At 31.8% G+C, this 17,678-nt stretch overlaps 2 protein-coding genes across 5 annotated transcripts; one reads left to right on the plus strand and one right to left on the minus strand.

Annotated features, from left to right (window-relative positions):
* Positions 1 to 1,516: 1,516 nt before the first annotated feature.
* Positions 1,517 to 6,455, minus strand: LOC133706385 (riboflavin synthase-like). 4 transcript variants are annotated; one of them, XM_062131912.1, is made up of 2 exons: positions 5,330 to 6,455; positions 1,517 to 1,684 (listed from the first exon to the last, which is right to left on the minus strand). In XM_062131912.1, exon 1 carries the CDS (start codon positions 6,189 to 6,191, stop codon positions 5,346 to 5,348), a length of 846 nt encoding a protein of 281 aa, XP_061987896.1. In that variant the 5' UTR covers positions 6,192 to 6,455; the 3' UTR covers positions 1,517 to 1,684; positions 5,330 to 5,345. The 4 variants fall into 4 exon arrangements, with proteins under 4 accessions (XP_061987896.1, XP_061987897.1, XP_061987898.1 ...); XM_062131913.1 differs by lacking the exon at positions 1,517 to 1,684 and adding an exon at positions 2,109 to 2,748; XM_062131914.1 differs by lacking the exon at positions 1,517 to 1,684 and adding an exon at positions 2,749 to 2,887.
* A 9,867-nt stretch (positions 6,456 to 16,322) lies between these two features.
* LOC133706283 (CASP-like protein 1C2) lies at positions 16,323 to 17,531 on the plus strand. The gene is made up of 3 exons (XM_062131779.1): positions 16,323 to 16,759; positions 16,837 to 16,939; positions 17,095 to 17,531. The coding sequence occupies exons 1-3, from the start codon at positions 16,605 to 16,607 to the stop codon at positions 17,323 to 17,325; spliced, it is 489 nt and encodes a 162-aa protein (XP_061987763.1). The 5' UTR covers positions 16,323 to 16,604; the 3' UTR covers positions 17,326 to 17,531.
* The last annotated feature ends 147 nt before the right edge of the window (positions 17,532 to 17,678 follow it).

Here is a 17,678-nt window from a genome sequence, read left to right on the forward strand (position 1 = left end):
GCTAGGAAATAAAAGGAATAATTATCTGTGTATGGTAACTTTGCCTTTTCAATTTTTGTAACCGTTAGGCAGAATATCCTTAATTTTAGTTTCCTTTGTTAAGAATAGATTATGCAGACTTTGTATATATATAGTACACTAATCTCTTTATTAAAATATACAAGCAATACAATATTCTTCTGGCAAAACAATTCTGTGCACTGGCTTATCTTCATTAATGGTATCGATTCATTGCCTCATGAACATCAAGATGGTAAGAGATTGATTATTGATAATCAATATTAGCTAACATTAAAAAAAAATCGTGTTTATGGTTGTTGGATCAAAGATTTAATGGCTGAAAATTCATGAGTAGATGAAGACTGGCATAAGAAAAATAAATTCTAACTTTAGAACATGTTTGTTTTCTGGAAAGTAGTTTTCGAGAAATCACTTTTCAAACTTTTCTATGTTTGTTTGCCATTAGGAAAGTTGGTTAACGGAAAACACTTTCCGGTCAACGGAAAACACTTTCCAGTCAAAAGAAAAATTTGGTTTGGTTTCCAGGAAAGTGTTTTCCCTTTTAGCTGTGTTTGTTTTCCGGAAAGTAGTTTCCGGGAAACCACTTTCTAAACTTTCTTGTGTTTGTTTGCCATTAGAAAAGTTGGTCAACGGAAAACACTTTCTAGTCAAAGAAAAATTTGGCTTGGTTTTCAGGAAAGTGTTTTCCTGGAAAATTTGGGCGGAAAACACTTTCTGGAAATTGTGAAAAATTTAGAAATGTCATTATTTGCTGATTATATTATATCAAATTTGATCCTCAAACTTTTGATTGTTATATATAATTTGTTTTGAATATTTATTTTTCAACTTCATCTCTTAAAATTTAATTTTTATATTAATTTTAGTCCTTATTTTTATAATTGCTATTTGTTTTTTCCTTATCATTTTTATTGAAATTTTTTATTTATCAAATTTGGTCCTCATTTTTTTGATTGTTACTTATTTTATTTGAAATAATTTATAAAATGTTAATTATTATTATTTTAATTTTGTCATCTTTCATTTTTTTTAATTTTGTAGATTTGATCTCTATTATTTTGATTATTATTTATTTTATTTGAGATAATTTATAAAATTATATTCTTTTTCAATTTCATTCTCATTCAACTTTTTAATTTGTAAGATTTGTTCCTCATTATTTTAATAAACTTAAAAAAACTAAAACATTAATAAGTTATTTTCCAGTTTATTTTTCATGACATAACCAAACACTAGAAAGTGTTTTCCAACTTATTTTTTATTATTACACTACCAAACATCAAGAAATACTTTTTTAAAATTTATTTTCCTTAGAATTTATTTTTTTTAAAAAAAATACTTTCCAGTAAACAATGAGGTTAGATTGTCTACGCAGCTGCATCACATGGTTTCAATGTTAAGCTCATTCATGAATCATTAATAACGACGGAGAAGAACATGACAAGGCCAGCTTGGAGATTGGAAAGCAGGAAGGCAGGTGACGTTGAGCAGACAAGACCTCAATCTATGAACTATTCCCATACATACAGGCATCCTCCATCTTCTCGGCTCGACAATGTTTAGGCCCGAACAAATCCAGGTATCACAAACTACTTGAGCATGTCAGCTTCAGCTAGTTAGGCTGTCCATAATCAAGTCCACAGCTCATTTTCCCACCTTCCACCTGACACCAACATAAATAACAAAGAAATTCGAAGAGGGATAGCACCAAGCGTGAATTGTGAATTGTTTTTTAGGTGGCTCTCCTGCATTCTCTCTTAAATAATGACTGGGAATCTGATAAATTGGTTGGTAGCAGTAGACTTGACATGGGGTCAAAGAGCTTGTTGTTAGTTGGTGATGTAATTATTAGTCACCAGCATCACAAAACCTAGCTCCGAATAATATCATGAATAGGCCCCGAGTAAATGCTGTCATCAAGCATATTGAGATACGGTATGACCTCTCACCCTCTCCCTCCTTCACTCTTTTGTGAAGAAAAATAATCATAGGAATCCATTGTTCATGTTCTTAAAGCACATTGCAGTTCCAAGATTCCTGTCTCGTCCACAATCAAAAGCAACATTTCCAACAGATGACTCTCGGCATGCAAGAAAATCGGAATTAATGAGAAGACTGAAGCATAGTATGTACAGAGAAGACACCAAAACATGCATTCAGATCATGCATCCTATAAAGTTAGCTATCCATCACAATATTATTAATACCTACAACTAGAATTTGGCATTTGCCAGCTGCCAACTGTTTTTCTTTCTAGCTACGCAACCAAACACAACTCGGGAATAGAGATGGTTTGTAACAGGGACGAGTTCTCTGGACAGATCATAAGCCTGAGTTGACATTGCACAATTTCAATTGGCAAGGCCCTAAAAACAGGACTGTTATCACACCACCAAGGGGGATCAACAAGCAAAGCCGGTGTTACACCACCCATAGTAGCCAAATTGGCAAGGATATCTGCACAGGAGTTGGTCTCTTATAAACACACAAGTTACATGATGATTCTTAATAACCCAATTTCGCTAAGCTCCATCAACTTACCAAACAAGGAAGAAGAAGCACAAGATCGCTTCTGCAACTACCACAGAATGAAAGCAGAATCAATCTAGGTAACAACAACTGAGAAATAGCCAACCTGAAATGAAAAACCTCAACGCCAAATCCACTGTTATCATGCAGGTATGCCCCCAGCACCAGCAATGCAAGGAGATCTCTTACAAGCCCCAACTGTGTTCAAAATAATCCAAGCATGATCAGTTGGCTTCCATCTACCACGATTCAATTCCAAGGTCTAAGAGTGGTGGCTGCTACCACATCTTGAGGCATTTTGATCTCACAAATATCTCAACTTCTCAAAGAGCAGTACCTACACCAGAACTCCTATACTTGAAAAAATAATATCATGTTTTAATGCCAAACTTAAAACCCCAACCACTGGATTGAGCTCTACAACACCAACCCTGAAATAGAGGCAAACCATTGCCCCTTATCTATAGAGAAGAACTCTGTCTTTGCCAAGACACAATCATGCAAATGGAGACAGGTCTCCTCACTGCATGAACAATGAGAACAAACAACTTGATCTGCAATGCCCCTTTTAAATTTCCAAGTATTTGTAATCAGCCCAATTTCCCAAGTTTCATATCATGGTGATTGTTTATTAGAATGGTTTTTTTTTTAGATTTAACAAATAGATTATCATAATTTTTATGTGGCTCACAAGACAAAAAATTTAAGACACTGAGAATAATATCACACTAAGGGAAAGAATGAACTTCATTGTAATTTTTAGGGATAAAATTTTCTATTATTGGGAAGAAGATAAAAACAGCTTATGATATTCCTCCACATATTATGCCCAATGTTTACTTGAAGTTGCCAAACTAAAGGAAACTAAATTGTATTTGTCAAATTAGTTTTTATTTCTAACAAACAAGGGAAAACAAAATTTAACATGGAACTTTAGAAAACCTCGTCCTAGACTCCCAGTTGAAATGGTAGTAATAACATGAGTTCTTAGAGTGGTGAAGTTTTCAGCAGCAAAATCTCTTAAACTGCAGCTCTCACTGTCGATCCAACAAAACAAAGATGAGAAAACTGTAGAAAGCTTGATGATTTTATGATGGATGAAGAAAAATAAGAAAAATCAACCAATTGAAAGGCAAAGACTAACCATTTATACAGTGTTTTTTTAACCAATAAAACAGTGTTTTTTTCATAAAAAGACTCTTTTTTAACGAATAATACAGAATTGTTATCATGCTTTTATTCATTAATCTTAGAAAGGAACTATGCACTGCAACTTGGGAAATTAAGTGAAGGCTATCATTAGCATTTAACAAAACCAATTTTGGAACTTCTGAAGCAAAGATTGTGCCTTGATTGATAATTATATATCCCCAATAATATCATAAGGTAATTGTCACTGGTTTCTGCAGCTTGACAAGTTAATTGACAAATCCTAGGCACAACTTAAGGCCTGCCTCACATCATTTTCCCACCAACAACTAAGCATTCCAGTCAGTGATTATTAGGAAGAAAAAATAAAAAAACCAAAACCAAGGGGATGAGTCCTAAGTCTGGAATTAGACCATAGATTATATTGTTTTTAGCAGCTCTTTCAAGAAGTCCACTAGGCCCTCCACAAGGCTACTATCCAGCCAGTAGTTTTAAATAACAGCCATTATTTAACGTAACAACTGTTAAATCATTATTTAACAGAATCAAGGTATCCTGTTACTGCTATTCAGTGTTATAGAATCATTATTGGCAAATAACACCAATAATGGCTATAGCACTGTTATATAATGGTAATGACTGTTGTATTGCAAACAGCTCAATAACAGTTCACTTATAAGATTAATTTTTGAATATTTTTGTATTTCAAGTTAATTTTTCATAATTTTTCACCTTTTTCATAGTTATTATTATTGTATATGTTTAATAAACTTATGAGAAAATGATGAATTATTAAAATTTGTTTAGAGTTACTAATGCATTCATAACAACAATGACCGTGACCATTCTTTTATGTGTGAGATAGGCCGCGATCTGTGATAACGATCGCGACCACATCCATGATTTAAAATTATGATGCAGCTAGAGTAGGCTAACTAGCAGACCTCCAATTTTTCCTTGCGGTTAGTTAGAACACATCCAACTTTGATCTTTCTTATAGTCATTATTCTGGACTTCAATGACTGTATTCCAAACCTTTTCCACCAGATTCGTTTAGCCTAAAAGGCAGTATAGCTCTCAATTTAATACTCCCATGGTTGCCCGACATCATCTACTTAATTTTTCATTGACTATTGGAGGTTTCCCAGTTGACAACAAAAGGTATGGAAGGAGAAGAAACAAAGTAAGAAACTTACTAAAGTTCATGCTAAACATGTTGGTATTTTCACAATTGCCACTTCTACAAACTAAAATGGATAAAAAGTATGAATTGGTCTAAAGACACTATTGCTCAGCTAGTAAAGGCCAAGAGCACAATCCTGCAAACTATATTCTCCTAAATGCTAGTGACTACGTATGAAATGAAGATCAGGATTTCTGCAAATTTATTCTTCTCATGTTATAACAACAAGAAGGAACAATCTATACAACTTCACTGTATCTAGCAATTCAAATCAAAATCAAATTTCCACTAGACATCTCCTCGTTAACATTCACAGAGACACAACCACAAATATCATAAATCAGTCGAAATAACAACAAAAACCTATCATCTTTATTCAAATTTCCTTTAAATAAAAAAGATGAAAAAAATATTCCAAATTCAAAACAACAAAACCACATTCATTACCTCCATTTTTCTTTAATCATGAAGAACCCTTGAAGGAATCAACAAACCCACTACTAAGCAACCTCTCAACATACTTTCCCAAAATATCCACCTCCAAATTCACCTTCTGACCAACTTCCTTCAAAGGAACAACAACTTTCTGCTGTGTATAAGCCACTAACATAAAATTAAAACACTCTTCTTCCTCCATAACATCAACAACTGTCAAACTAGTCCCATCCACTGCAATAAACCCCTTTGGCACAATATATTTCAACAGCCCTTTATCTGCTTTCACTTTAATCCACAAAGAATCACCCTCTGGCTCCTTCTCTACGATCATACCGGTGCCATCCACGTGACCCTGCACAAAATGCCCTCCCATTCTACTATCAGGCTGGACTGCCCTCTCCAAATTAACCAAAGATCCAGTCTTTAACTCAATTAGAGATGTTTTTCTCAAAGTTTCAGGAGATAACCCCACAGTGAAGTCTTCATTAGTGAGATCAGTAACAGTTAAGCAAGTCCCATTAACTGCAATGCTATCACCTAAATGCACACCTTCAAGTACTGTTTTTGCCTCTATTTTAAGGTCAAAGCCACCATCTTTGGTATCACCCAAGCTTTGAACTGTGCCCATTTCTTCAACGATGCCAGTGAAGAGTGATCTTACTGGCTGAAGATGGGATTTGGGTTTTGGGCTTTTTGAGAGTTTTGTGATGGTCAGAGAGAAAGAGTTGGGTTTTGAGATTGTAGAGAACTTGTTGAGATTATGGGGTTTATAAGAGAGGAGGTTTAGGATTGTTGATTTTGTCGTGGGGGTTTTTGAAGGAAAGTATTTCTGGGTTATCGAGAGAGAGGTTCGAGAGAAAGAGAGTGCCATTCTTTTCTTTCTGTTGTCTGTTTGATTGCTCAGAAAAAAATTGAAGGATTTTGACTTGTAGACTACTGACAATATCTAGAGCTCTTCAGCTCTTCGTTAAGCGAAATGATGAATATCATGTCATCAATGTAATGAAAAGAAATCATGGTGTGAAGCTGCATTGTTTTTTATAACTTTGAACAGCCCGATTCTAAAGGAAGGCTCATTGCTCAACTCGCAGACCTTGCAATCTTCGATATCCCAGTCCAATAAAGAAAAAGATTTAAGCCTGGTTCAGTAAGGTGGTGTAACTATATATATATATATATATATATATATATATATATATATATATATATATAGAAGGTTTTAATGTGTTTATTAAAAATAAATTTTAAAAAATAAAAAAATATTATTTTAATATATTTTTAAATAAAAAATTTTAAAAAATAATTTTTATATATACTCCAAAACAGACATGTATACTTGATGGGTTTGCCTAGCATATAAAAAGGTTTGTTATGGATTCAAATCTTTATATGAAGATATTCAAGAAAATAGTAGCAGCAATTTTTTAAAATAATTTTTGTTTATGAATATATTAAAATATTTTTTTAATTTTTTTAATTTTTTTTTAATACCAATATATTAAAACCATTTAAAATCATAAAAAAAATTAATTTTTAAAAAAATCTTTTTAAAATTCTTACAATTTAAAAAGTAATTCTAAACAGCACCATAGCATCGAGAGAATTTATAAATCTGTCCGAATGTACAAAACTGATATTGAAATATGTCCTTAGGATTGACGAGGAAAAGAAATTAGTTTCGGTTGAAGTATGATGGGCCCACGTTTTTATCCAACTCAGACCAAGCCCAATATTGATGCGAGTCGCTAGACTTACCTAGGCGTAAATAGCCCAACCTCGACTCATACGAGCATGAGCCTCAATTTGGATTCGGGATACCTTGGTGGCCCAATACCTTCCGAGGCCACATTTTGGGCTTGGGATCCTTGGTTACTTAATGCATCCCAAGATGTTAGCAACCCGCCATCAATTAGCGAAGATGCTACCTCATCTTGGGAATATTTAGAATTATGTTGTTTTTTATAAAATTAATTTTTTTTATTTAAAATTATTTATTTTTATATTTTAAAATCTCTTGATGTGCTGATATAAAAAATAATTTTTTAAAATAAAAAATACTTTGATATATTTTCAAATAAAAAAATATATTAAAAAATAATCACAATTATATTTTCAAACACTCCCCATGACTCTAGATATTTGATGTACACCTAAACACATAAGCCCTACTCAATTTAGATGGTGTTTTTATATGCTGTGCAATTGGATTGTATTTTTTAAAATTAATTTTTATTTTAAAATTAATTTTTTGATGTTTTTATATTATTTTAATGTATTAATATAAAAAATAAAAAAAATATTATTTTATTATATTTTCAAATTAAAAACACTTTAAAAACATAACATCTACCATAAATTCAAACAAGTTATTACTCCATTCAATAAAAACATAAATGCACACTTGAAACGTGTTGTTTTATTATATGTTTGGAAATATGGTTGGTTTTTACTTGGAAATGCATCAAAATAATATATTTTTTATTTTTTAAAAATTATTTTTGATATCAGCCAATCAAAATAATCTGAAAACACATAAAAAATATTAATTTAAAGTAAAAAAAAATTAATTTTTTTCAAAAATATTTTAGAAACACAAAAAAAAAAACAGTATGTTAATCATCAATTATACATAGGCACGCAACCCAGTTTTTTCAATGATTCATTGTCACTATTGTGTCTTTATCTTCAAATACTATAAAATCATAGACGACAAACACATTATTTATTTATTTTCCTTGTACGGGCACATGTGGGTTCAATGCTATCTTTAGTTTTAAGGTAAGATCATCTTATTCCTTTCTATTTAAACCTTAAATACTATTGAGTTAATTTCGAAAACTTGGTTTTGTAGGTGTTATAACTACTACGTACGGCACAACATTGCCCGTCTTTCTACCTCATCAGTCTTGAAAGACAAGATTTTCCACAACCTCATCAAAACATAAACTGATTTAAGGATATTAATTTCTCGTTAATAAAAAAATAAAAATAAAGTAACACAAATGACATTTCCTAGCTAGTTCATGCTCTGCATGTTAGGTTGGTTATCATTAATGTGCAACAACCCACAATTGCAGCAGCCACTATTGTCAAAGAAGATGGCTGCAATGGTGGGTTGTTGGTGGCAACCAACAACCATTGTCTAATGTCAAAGTTTGGTAAATTTGACAGCCACCATTATTGACAAAAGAACAAGTGGAGCAGCACCATGAAATGCCTATAAATAGAGGCATTATGTGAGAGCAAAATGTGAGAGTTGTGAGAGTGAGAGAAAACGTGAAGTGAAGAGAAAGAGGAGTTGCTGCCATGGGCAGCAGCCATGCTGCCATATGCAGCAGAGTGTGTGAGCTGGGAGTTGAGTGATCCTCCTCCATGTATTTATTGTATCCTTTCTCTATCCCTAAATAATATAGACTCTCTCCCGTGGATGTAGGCGATTTGCCGAACCACGTAAATATTGTGTCAGTGTGCTTAACCCTCCTATGAGCAAATATCAGTACATCACTGGTCGGAATTCCCAACACTGCCTACATTAGTGCGATGGATTCATAATTTAAAAAGTCTCTTACAGTGTTTCGTTTCACTCATATTTGTGGTCCAATGTGCACGATGAACACAGAGCAGTTCTCGTGTGATCCAGGTAGCCAGGCAATTTGTGATCTTGAAATCATAGGGGATCCACGATTTTTCCATGCCAGATTCTTTTATGGAGTCTAGTTTTGCTCAAGGAATCAAATGATGCAAGGTTAGATGGCGAGACACTGCTAAGAAGAGGGAGGAAAGGCAAGAACCAAGTTTATTGTTCTTTTTTTATAAGAAAAAATGAAGAAGAAGCATTGCTTGAACCAAGATTTTCCCATCTTAAAGCTTGTGATTATTGTTTTCTTTGAACTACGATCATGTGGGAACTAGCTTCGAGAATGAATCTGATTAGGAAGAAAGGAAGGTAGATGCCCCATAACTGATAGTACATCGATGAAGTGGCTGCCTTTTTATGCAGAGAAGACACCCCCAAATTAAGCACTCTTGGATTCAAGTATAAAGAAGACATCCCCAACACATTAATGGCATTCCATATATTTGTACCACTACGGAGGAAACAAAATGTTGAGTTTTTGTTCTTAAGTGGCTGCCCTTTTAAAATTTATTGCACTTCTCCTTTGTCTTTGACTCTATTTCTTAGTTCAATGTTGAGTTTTAGCTAGTATTCTATAATAAAATAAAAAATATATTTGTTTGAAGAGATAAAAGGTTCATATAAATTAAATAATCATGAAACCATGAAATTTAAATATTGCAATCTTGACGCAATCGAAACTTAAATGAAACTATAATTTGAATTAAATTTAAAGAATAGATCATCATAAACTGTGGATGAGTCCATTTTGTTTCAACTAAACAAACCCGAATGCACTGGCTAACATTTACAACAGATTTTCAATTTCGTGCAGCAAAATTTGACCCATCAAAGAAGAGAAGTTTTGTCCACAGTAGAAACAAAAACCTACTAAGAAGAAGTGAAAAAAAAGCAAAGACAGCTACTCGAACATGCTACAGAACAACAGCAAAAAACTTTTAACGTTACGGGTTTTCTGTTGGAGTAGATTTAGATACGCGGTGGAGTTAGTTAACTTTAATTTCAACTTCTTTTTATAATGGTGCATACTTCAGCTTTAATTTCTTCCACTATCTCAAAGAACAAGATTTTCTGTATTGAATCGGATCATTCTTTGTGTTGCAGTAAATATTGAATATGAAAATGAAAGTCATGCCAAACTTATTTTGTAAGCTTAGCACGTTTCTGGGTTCATTCAACATTCGTTTTCATGGTAATAATTCATGCTGTTTGCTTCTTATCATTTGGAGAAAGTCATGCCGTTCTTGCTCGTGATAAAACCAACGTATGTGAATATATAAATCATATACAAGAAAAAATTTACTTTTCTAGAAGAAAAAAATAACGTGATTTATTACGAGTTAAAATTGATAAAGACTAAGAATACTAAACCTACAAGAATGAACCCAAAATATTTTATTTTATTAATTTAAGTCTCTGCTAAAATATAAATTAGGCAAATATATTTATAATAGTTTTAGATATAAGCTGGATTAAAAAAAAAATTATGAAACTGAATAAAAAATTAATAAATAAGAAAAAACTATATATCAGTCTCTTTAGATTAGAAGTAACTTGTGATTAAGTTTAAGTTGTTATTGTCTTTTATCTTGTGACCAACTCAGACCAAGTCCAAGAACAATTTTACATTGCTTGGGCTGATAAGAATGCAAGCCCAATAGTGATGTTAGTCCATAGAAAATAGCCCAGCCTATAATCATCCGAGCATGAGCCTCGATTTGGATTACGGATTCCTTGAAGGCCCAATATCTTCCGAGGAATTTACCCACGTTTTGGGCTTGGGATCATTGATTGCTTAATGCATCCCAAGATCCTAGCAATTGCTGCCTGATATATTTATAGGTTATTTAAAATTATGTTTTAAACTGTGTTTTTTTTAAATAATTATTTTTTTATATGTTGATATAAAAAATATATTTTTTATAAAATATAAAAAAAATATTATTTTAATATATTTTCAAACAAAAAATTCTTTAAAAAATAATCACAACTACATTTTCAAATATAATCTTGACTCTTGGACATTTCATGTACACCTAAGCACACAAACCCCTACTTGATTTAGATAGTGTTTTTATATATGATGGGGTTGGATAGTGTGTTTTTAATTTTAAATTATTTTTTTAATATTTTTATATTATTTTAATAAATTAATATAAAAAATAAAAAATATTATTTTATTATATTTTCATATGAAAAACACTTCAAAAACCTCTTCTATACCAAATCTCCAACAAGTTATTACTCCATTCACTACAAACCAAAATTGAGCTTGTTTTTTCAATGATTCATTGTCATTATTGTGTCTTTATTTTTAAACACTACAAAATTATAATAGATGGCAAACACATTATCCATTTTTTTTCCTTATATGGGCACATGTGGGTTAATGCTATCTTTAGTTTTAAGGTAAGATCATCTTATTCCTTTTTATTTAAATCTTAAATAGTGTTGAGTTAATTTTGAAGACTTGGTTTTGTAGGTGTTATTGAACTATAATTAAAACTGCTCAGCCTTTTACTGTGAATTGCACAGTGTAGTTCATAGTAAAACGCTGAGCAGCTACTTGCTTTTTTTTTTTTTTTTGCTTTTTTACTTTTTTGTTAAGCTGTTTTTTTTTCTTTTTTTAAACTATTTTTTTCTTTGTTTTTTTTAATAAATATTTTTGTGTTTAATTTTTTTTGTTAATATTAATTTTTTTCTATTTAGTTATCAAACTTTCATGACACGGGTTCTGAGTTTGACGAGTTAACCCAGATTTTTTTTCTGGTTTTATTTTTAATTAATTATTTTTTCAAGTGCAGTTCACAGTGAAATGCTGAGCTGTTTTTTTTTTTTTGCCTTTTGCTTTGTTTTTTTAAGTAGTTTTTTTTCTTTGTTTTTTGTTAATGAATATTTTTTTTGTTTAATTTTTTTTGTTAATGTTAAATTTTTTTCTATTTAATTATCAAACTTTTATGACACGGGTTTCGGGTTTGACAGGTTAACCCAGATTTTTTTATGGTTTTTGTTTTTAATTAATTTTTTCATTTATTATTGTAACATATACTAAAAGGCATTAGTGTTTTACTGTGGACTGCACAGTGCAGTCCACAGTAAAACACTGATTCTTTAGGCTTTTTTTTTTTTTAGTTTTCTAAGTTTTTTTAGCTGTTTTTTTATGCTTTTTGAGATTTTTTTTTGCTTCTTTTTTTGTTTTTTAATTAATTTTTTTGTTTAATTTAGTTTGTTAATGTTAAATTTCTTTCTATTTAGTTATTAGACTTTCATGACACATATCCCGAGTTTCATGGGTTAACCTGGTTTCACAGGTGAACCCAGTTAATTCCAGGTTGACCCGTCAATTTTTTTTATTTTTATTTTCATAAATATTTTTGTTTAATTTAGTTTGTTAATGTTAGATTTTTTTATTTAGTAATCAGACTTTCATGACACAAATACTAGGTTTAATAGGTTAACATAGTTTGACGAGTTAACCTGGATTTTTTTTCTTTTTAATTAATTTTTTTTGTTTAGTTCAGTTTGTTAATATTCACTTTTTTTTATTTAGTTACCAGACTTTCATGACACGGATCCCGGGTTTAACGAGTTAACTTGATTTGACAGGTTAACCTGGTTTGACGAGTTAGCCCAGTTAATTCTGGGTTAACCCATTAATTTGTTTTTTTCTTTTTAATTATCAAATTTTCATAATGCGAATTCAAGGTATAACGGGTTAACATGGTTTGAAGGGTTAAGCCAATTAATTCATATATTTTTTTTCTTTTTTTCATTAGTTTTTTTTCTTCCTGTTGGTTTTTTTTAACTAATCTATTTAATAATCACACTTTTATAACACGACCTTGCAGCTAGACCCACGTCCAATGCTATTGGGTCTGGTATTGCAATCCAGACACTTTTATGCTAAGAGTTAACCCAAGTTTAATGTTATTATTAATATTATAAACATTACTTTTGGATCAGGCGTTGCAACCAAACCTGAGACTCTTGGGTATAACTTTACAAAAAAACTTAATACTTTTAGATCTTGACTATTTTTAAAATGTAAAAAATAATTGATCTGCGGTATCACGCGGGACATGTAACTAGTAATACGAAGGCAGAACATTGCCCGTCTGCCCGTCTTTCAACCTCATCAGTCTTGAAAGACGAGATATTCAACCAGTTCATCAAAACATAATCTGATTTAAAGATATTTCTCGTTAATAAAAAAATAAAAAAAAGTAATACAAGTGCCAAACAATTCAGAATTAAGTACAGAAAAGGTGGAGGACCAGTGTGTACGATGAACGCAGAGCAGTTCTCGTGCCATCCAGATAGCCAAGCAATTTGTGTTCTTCATGAAATCTTAGGGGAGCCACGATTTTTCCATGCGCAAGATATTCTTTTATGGAGTCTAGTTTTGCTCAAGGAATCAAATCATGCAAGATTGCAAGGTTAGACGACGAGACACCGCATAAGAAGAGGGAGGAAAAGGCAAGAACCAAGTTTTTGTTTTTCTTTTTATATAAAAAAAACGAAGAACAAGCATTACTTGAACCAAGTTTTTTCCATCTTCTCCTCTCCAATCTTTGTCTACTGATCTTGTCTAAACAGAACACCTCCATTATTATGATACCTGTCCATTATCTGTTCATGATTAGAATTGGATCAAGATACGGTGCTGGCAAAAGGGGTGCTTGATGAGTATGCTGGCTCTAGAAAATGTGCATCTTCTCTATCCCTACATACCTGAAGAAACTGATGCTGAATCATATTATGAAACATGGAAATTACTGCTTTAATTTGGATGATAATGTTACAAATAAAACTGCTTTTGGATTCTCCTCGATTTGGATTTTTTCAAACGAGAAGCAGGTCTGGATCCAATTATGATGACTCTTTCCCCTTGAAGAAACATTATTATTATTATTATTATTATTATTTTGTGTTTCATGAGTTCTATATGCCAAGCTTTATAGAGAGTAATTTAACTTATTCATTTAACGGGAGCCTTTTCATACACAAATCTTCTTTCTTCATCGAAATAAATCAAGAAATAATAGATCTACCGTGTAACATATATAATCCATAAAAAAATATTGAAAAAAACAAGTATTCAATGAAGCCAAGCCATTTTATATTTGGTAAAAAAGAAGAAGCTAATTATGTGTTCAGAAATCTGAATAATTTATTAAAAAAATCATTTATGATTTTACCAATATTTCAAGAAAACAATTTTTAATTTTACTCAAAACAAATATTTAATTATATAAATAATATTAACTGGGGTAAAAGTTTAATAACATTTTTAAAACAAAGGCGACTTCATTAATTTTTTATTTCTAAAATTTTGTGCCAAAAAGCACATTAAGATATATATTGATTAATTATAGGATTGAGAGGTATTGATTTGAGGCTCCGTTGCATGATCTCTTCAATGATACTACAAGTTCGCCAATAATTAAAAGAAAAACAAAACATGAATCTTATTATGATTTGCAAAGCCAATCAATAATTTTGAGAAAGATTCACGAATAACTTTTAACTCTCTTGCTGACAAAATTCACATACAAGAATTTAATTTCTTAATTTGAGCTTTGCAATTATTGTTTTATGTTCATGCAAACCTTCCATCGAAGTCAAGTGTTAAACTTGATAAGAACTGGACAAACATACTCGCTAAAGATCAATAAAATTGAAAAAAAAAACAGTAGAATTAAACAAATAAAACAAAATGAGATAGAAGGAAATAAAAAAAATTAAAAACCCAATGAATCTGGGAAAAGAAAATTAATCTTTTTTATTTAAACAATCATGATTGTATTGACTATTCTGGTAAAACCTTGCCTTGTGGCCTTGGACAAAGAAAACGTTAGAGGTTAGTGATGAAAAATCGAAGAAGTTACAGGTCAATAATGAAAACAATATGTCATTGTCAAGAAGCAAGGATTCTTCAGTATCCTCCTCCAAATCTACGACTTATTTTTTAATATATTCGTGTTATTTTTTTATGCCACTTCTTTTCATTTCTCCTCATCGCTAATTCTTTACAATTCTCATTAAATTGTTGCAAACTTCAACTTTAATTTCTTCCACTATCTCAAACAAGAAGATTTTCTGCACTGAATTGGATCATTTAATTCTTTGTGTTGCAGTAAATATTGAATATGAAAATGAAAGTCATGCCAAACTTATTTTGTAAGGCTAGCACGTTTCTGGGTTCATTCAACATTCGTTTTCTTGGTCATAATTCAGGCTGTTTGCTTCTTATCATTTGGAGAAAATCATGCCGTTCTTGCTCGGAATAAAACCTACGTATGTGAATAAATCATATACTATTAAAAAAGTGAGGCATCGGGGAGGAAAAGATAACCTGATTTATTACAAGAAAAAATCATAAAGGCCAAGAATACTAAATTTATAAGAATAAACCTAAATTTTTTTATTTTATTCATTTAAGCCTATGCTAAAATATAAATTAGACAAATATATTTATAATAATTTTAGAACTAAACTGGATTAAAAAAAATTATAAAACTGAATAATAAATAATAATAAATAATGTAAAACTCTGCATCAGTCTCTTTAAGTTAAAAATAGCTAAAGTTCAAGTAATTGTTTTTGTCTTGATTTTTTTGATGTCTAATTAAGACTACCCATCTTTTTTTTTTTAGTATCAGTTTTAATAATATTGTAATTTTAATCGGTTTATATTAAATTTTACATAAAAAAGTATCAAATTATTCTTGTTCTATTGACTTATAGCATGTTATGAATTGTAAATATTCTCAAATTCACTTTATATATATAAAATTCCTGAATAAATTTATTTTTGTGATGATATTAACAAACATTGTCTAAATCAATATTTGTTTTTTAACATCTTTGATGTTTTTTTCCTCAACTTTTAGCTTGTTAAGGAAGAAACCATTATTACCATCATCCCATCCATTACTATCACTTCTCATGTCATATTTAACATCTCATTAGAGATTCATTATTTGAAGTTATAACCTGAAATTTGAGATTAGAGTGATTTGATGTGGGGCCAATCTTTTAGGGTGGAGATTCATATATTGTTGATCTTCTTGATTAATTGGTATTTAAGGGAGAGGAATTTCAAAGTTGCATTTGGGGATATGATGTATTATAGTGCTATTAGTTGGTAGGTCAAATTAAATGACATGTCCATGGCCATGCTTTTTCTAAGCTTTTACTTGCATATTCATACATAAATCACTTATAAGTCGTCAGATGATAGATTACTGATTACCTAAAGCATGGATTGGGACAGGGTTCAATAGGGACACTTCCTCTTTTAATCATTCATAGCCATATGAAATTCATTCACATCAAGAAAAACCAACTCCACAAGCCAATATAAGCCATAGGCTGCATGCCCTTAAAGTCTGCATGGCAGAAAAAGTAGAAAAAAACCTTACTGGACGGTGTTGGTGACGGGTGGGGAATTCAACTAATTAACAAAGCATAAGCAAGGACCAAAACGAGCGCACCAGTCACCACCACCCTTCATTTCTGCCTTCTTAGCTGACAACCGTATAAAGAAACGTACTGCCTTCATCAATTCTGCTTTACATTCCAGCTTTGTCTGCAAACAACAACTCTCAACGCTTCTTGTGCACTCAAACTTTCAAGTTAGCATCAATGATGAAGCCCAAGAGGCTACTCAGCCTCCTGCTAAGGCTTATTGCCGTTGGTGCCACACTTGCAGCAGTGATTATCATGGCTACAAGCCATGAGAAGGGTACATTCTTTGCAGTATCATATGAAGCAAAGTACACTGACACACCAGCCTTCAAGTAAGTTTAATCAACTATTCTTCTACAGTTATACTTGCTTGTACCTTTGTCTTGACTACTGAAAAGGGCTTCTGCAGGTATTTTGTGATAGCAAATGCAATTGTTACTGTCTATGGTTTTCTTGTTCTGTTTCATCCTCCAGGGAGTCCACTCTGGCGATTAGTTCTTGCCTTGGATTTGGTAATTATGCAGCACACTGAGCCTTATATCAAACATTAGTGCTACAAGCCTATAGTACATTTACACTATGACTTCAGGAACTGAAGAATACAGGAAAGAATTCTGACCGGAATTTTTTTGGTAGTAATTGCCGTTTCTTTTGTTGCTTCAAGTAGGTATTCACCATGTTGCTCATTTCAAGCGTTTCGGCGGCCTTGGCGGTTGCTCAAGTGGGAAAGAATGGGAATTCTCGTGCAGGTTGGCTACCTGTCTGCGGCCAAGTCACCAAGTACTGCAACCAAGTAACAGGAGCATTAGTTGCTGGTTTGATTGCACTGATAACTTACATAATTCTGTTGCTCCACTCTATTTACACTTTCCTTAATCCTCTGCTTGAAAAGGCCTAGCAGGCTATCATGTATTGTGACTTGAGTTACGAAAATCATCATCGCCTCTCCTTCACGTTTTCTCTTGTCTGGTTTATAGGTAGCCCTATTAGAAGATTTTGCCTTGGTACATGCTTTGTTTATAATTGTATTAATCAGCATGCTTTCCTAGTGCTTCAAGGGAAGCTATATGAAAAATAAGATGTCAAATAATGATCATTTTTCAAGATTCAGTGTCTTTCAAGTGGCATCATCAGAAAGGCAGATAACATTCTTGCTGATCTTACATATCGCAAAACTTTCCTACTGATCCATGTCATGGCTACTGGTTCTTCACCTTATTGCTCCAATCCCCTCTGTGTATTCTGCCACTC

The sequence above is a fragment of the Populus nigra genome, chromosome 11 (assembly GCF_951802175.1).
Source record: "Populus nigra chromosome 11, ddPopNigr1.1, whole genome shotgun sequence".
Taxonomy (NCBI): domain Eukaryota; kingdom Viridiplantae; phylum Streptophyta; class Magnoliopsida; order Malpighiales; family Salicaceae; genus Populus; species Populus nigra.

Excerpts from the sequence above, each read along its gene's own strand:
- LOC133706385 (XM_062131912.1), bottom strand. The coding sequence starts at position 6,191 with ATGGCACTCTCTTTCTCTCGAACCTCTCTCTCGATAACCCAGAAATAC.
- LOC133706283 (XM_062131779.1), top strand. The coding sequence starts at position 16,605 with ATGATGAAGCCCAAGAGGCTACTCAGCCTCCTGCTAAGGCTTATTGCC. Across the intron at positions 16,760-16,836 it reads ACTGACACACCAGCCTTCAA|GTATTTTGTGATAGCAAATG; the intron begins GTAAGTTTAATC and ends GGGCTTCTGCAG. Across the intron at positions 16,940-17,094 it reads TAGTTCTTGCCTTGGATTTG|GTATTCACCATGTTGCTCAT; the intron begins GTAATTATGCAG and ends TGCTTCAAGTAG.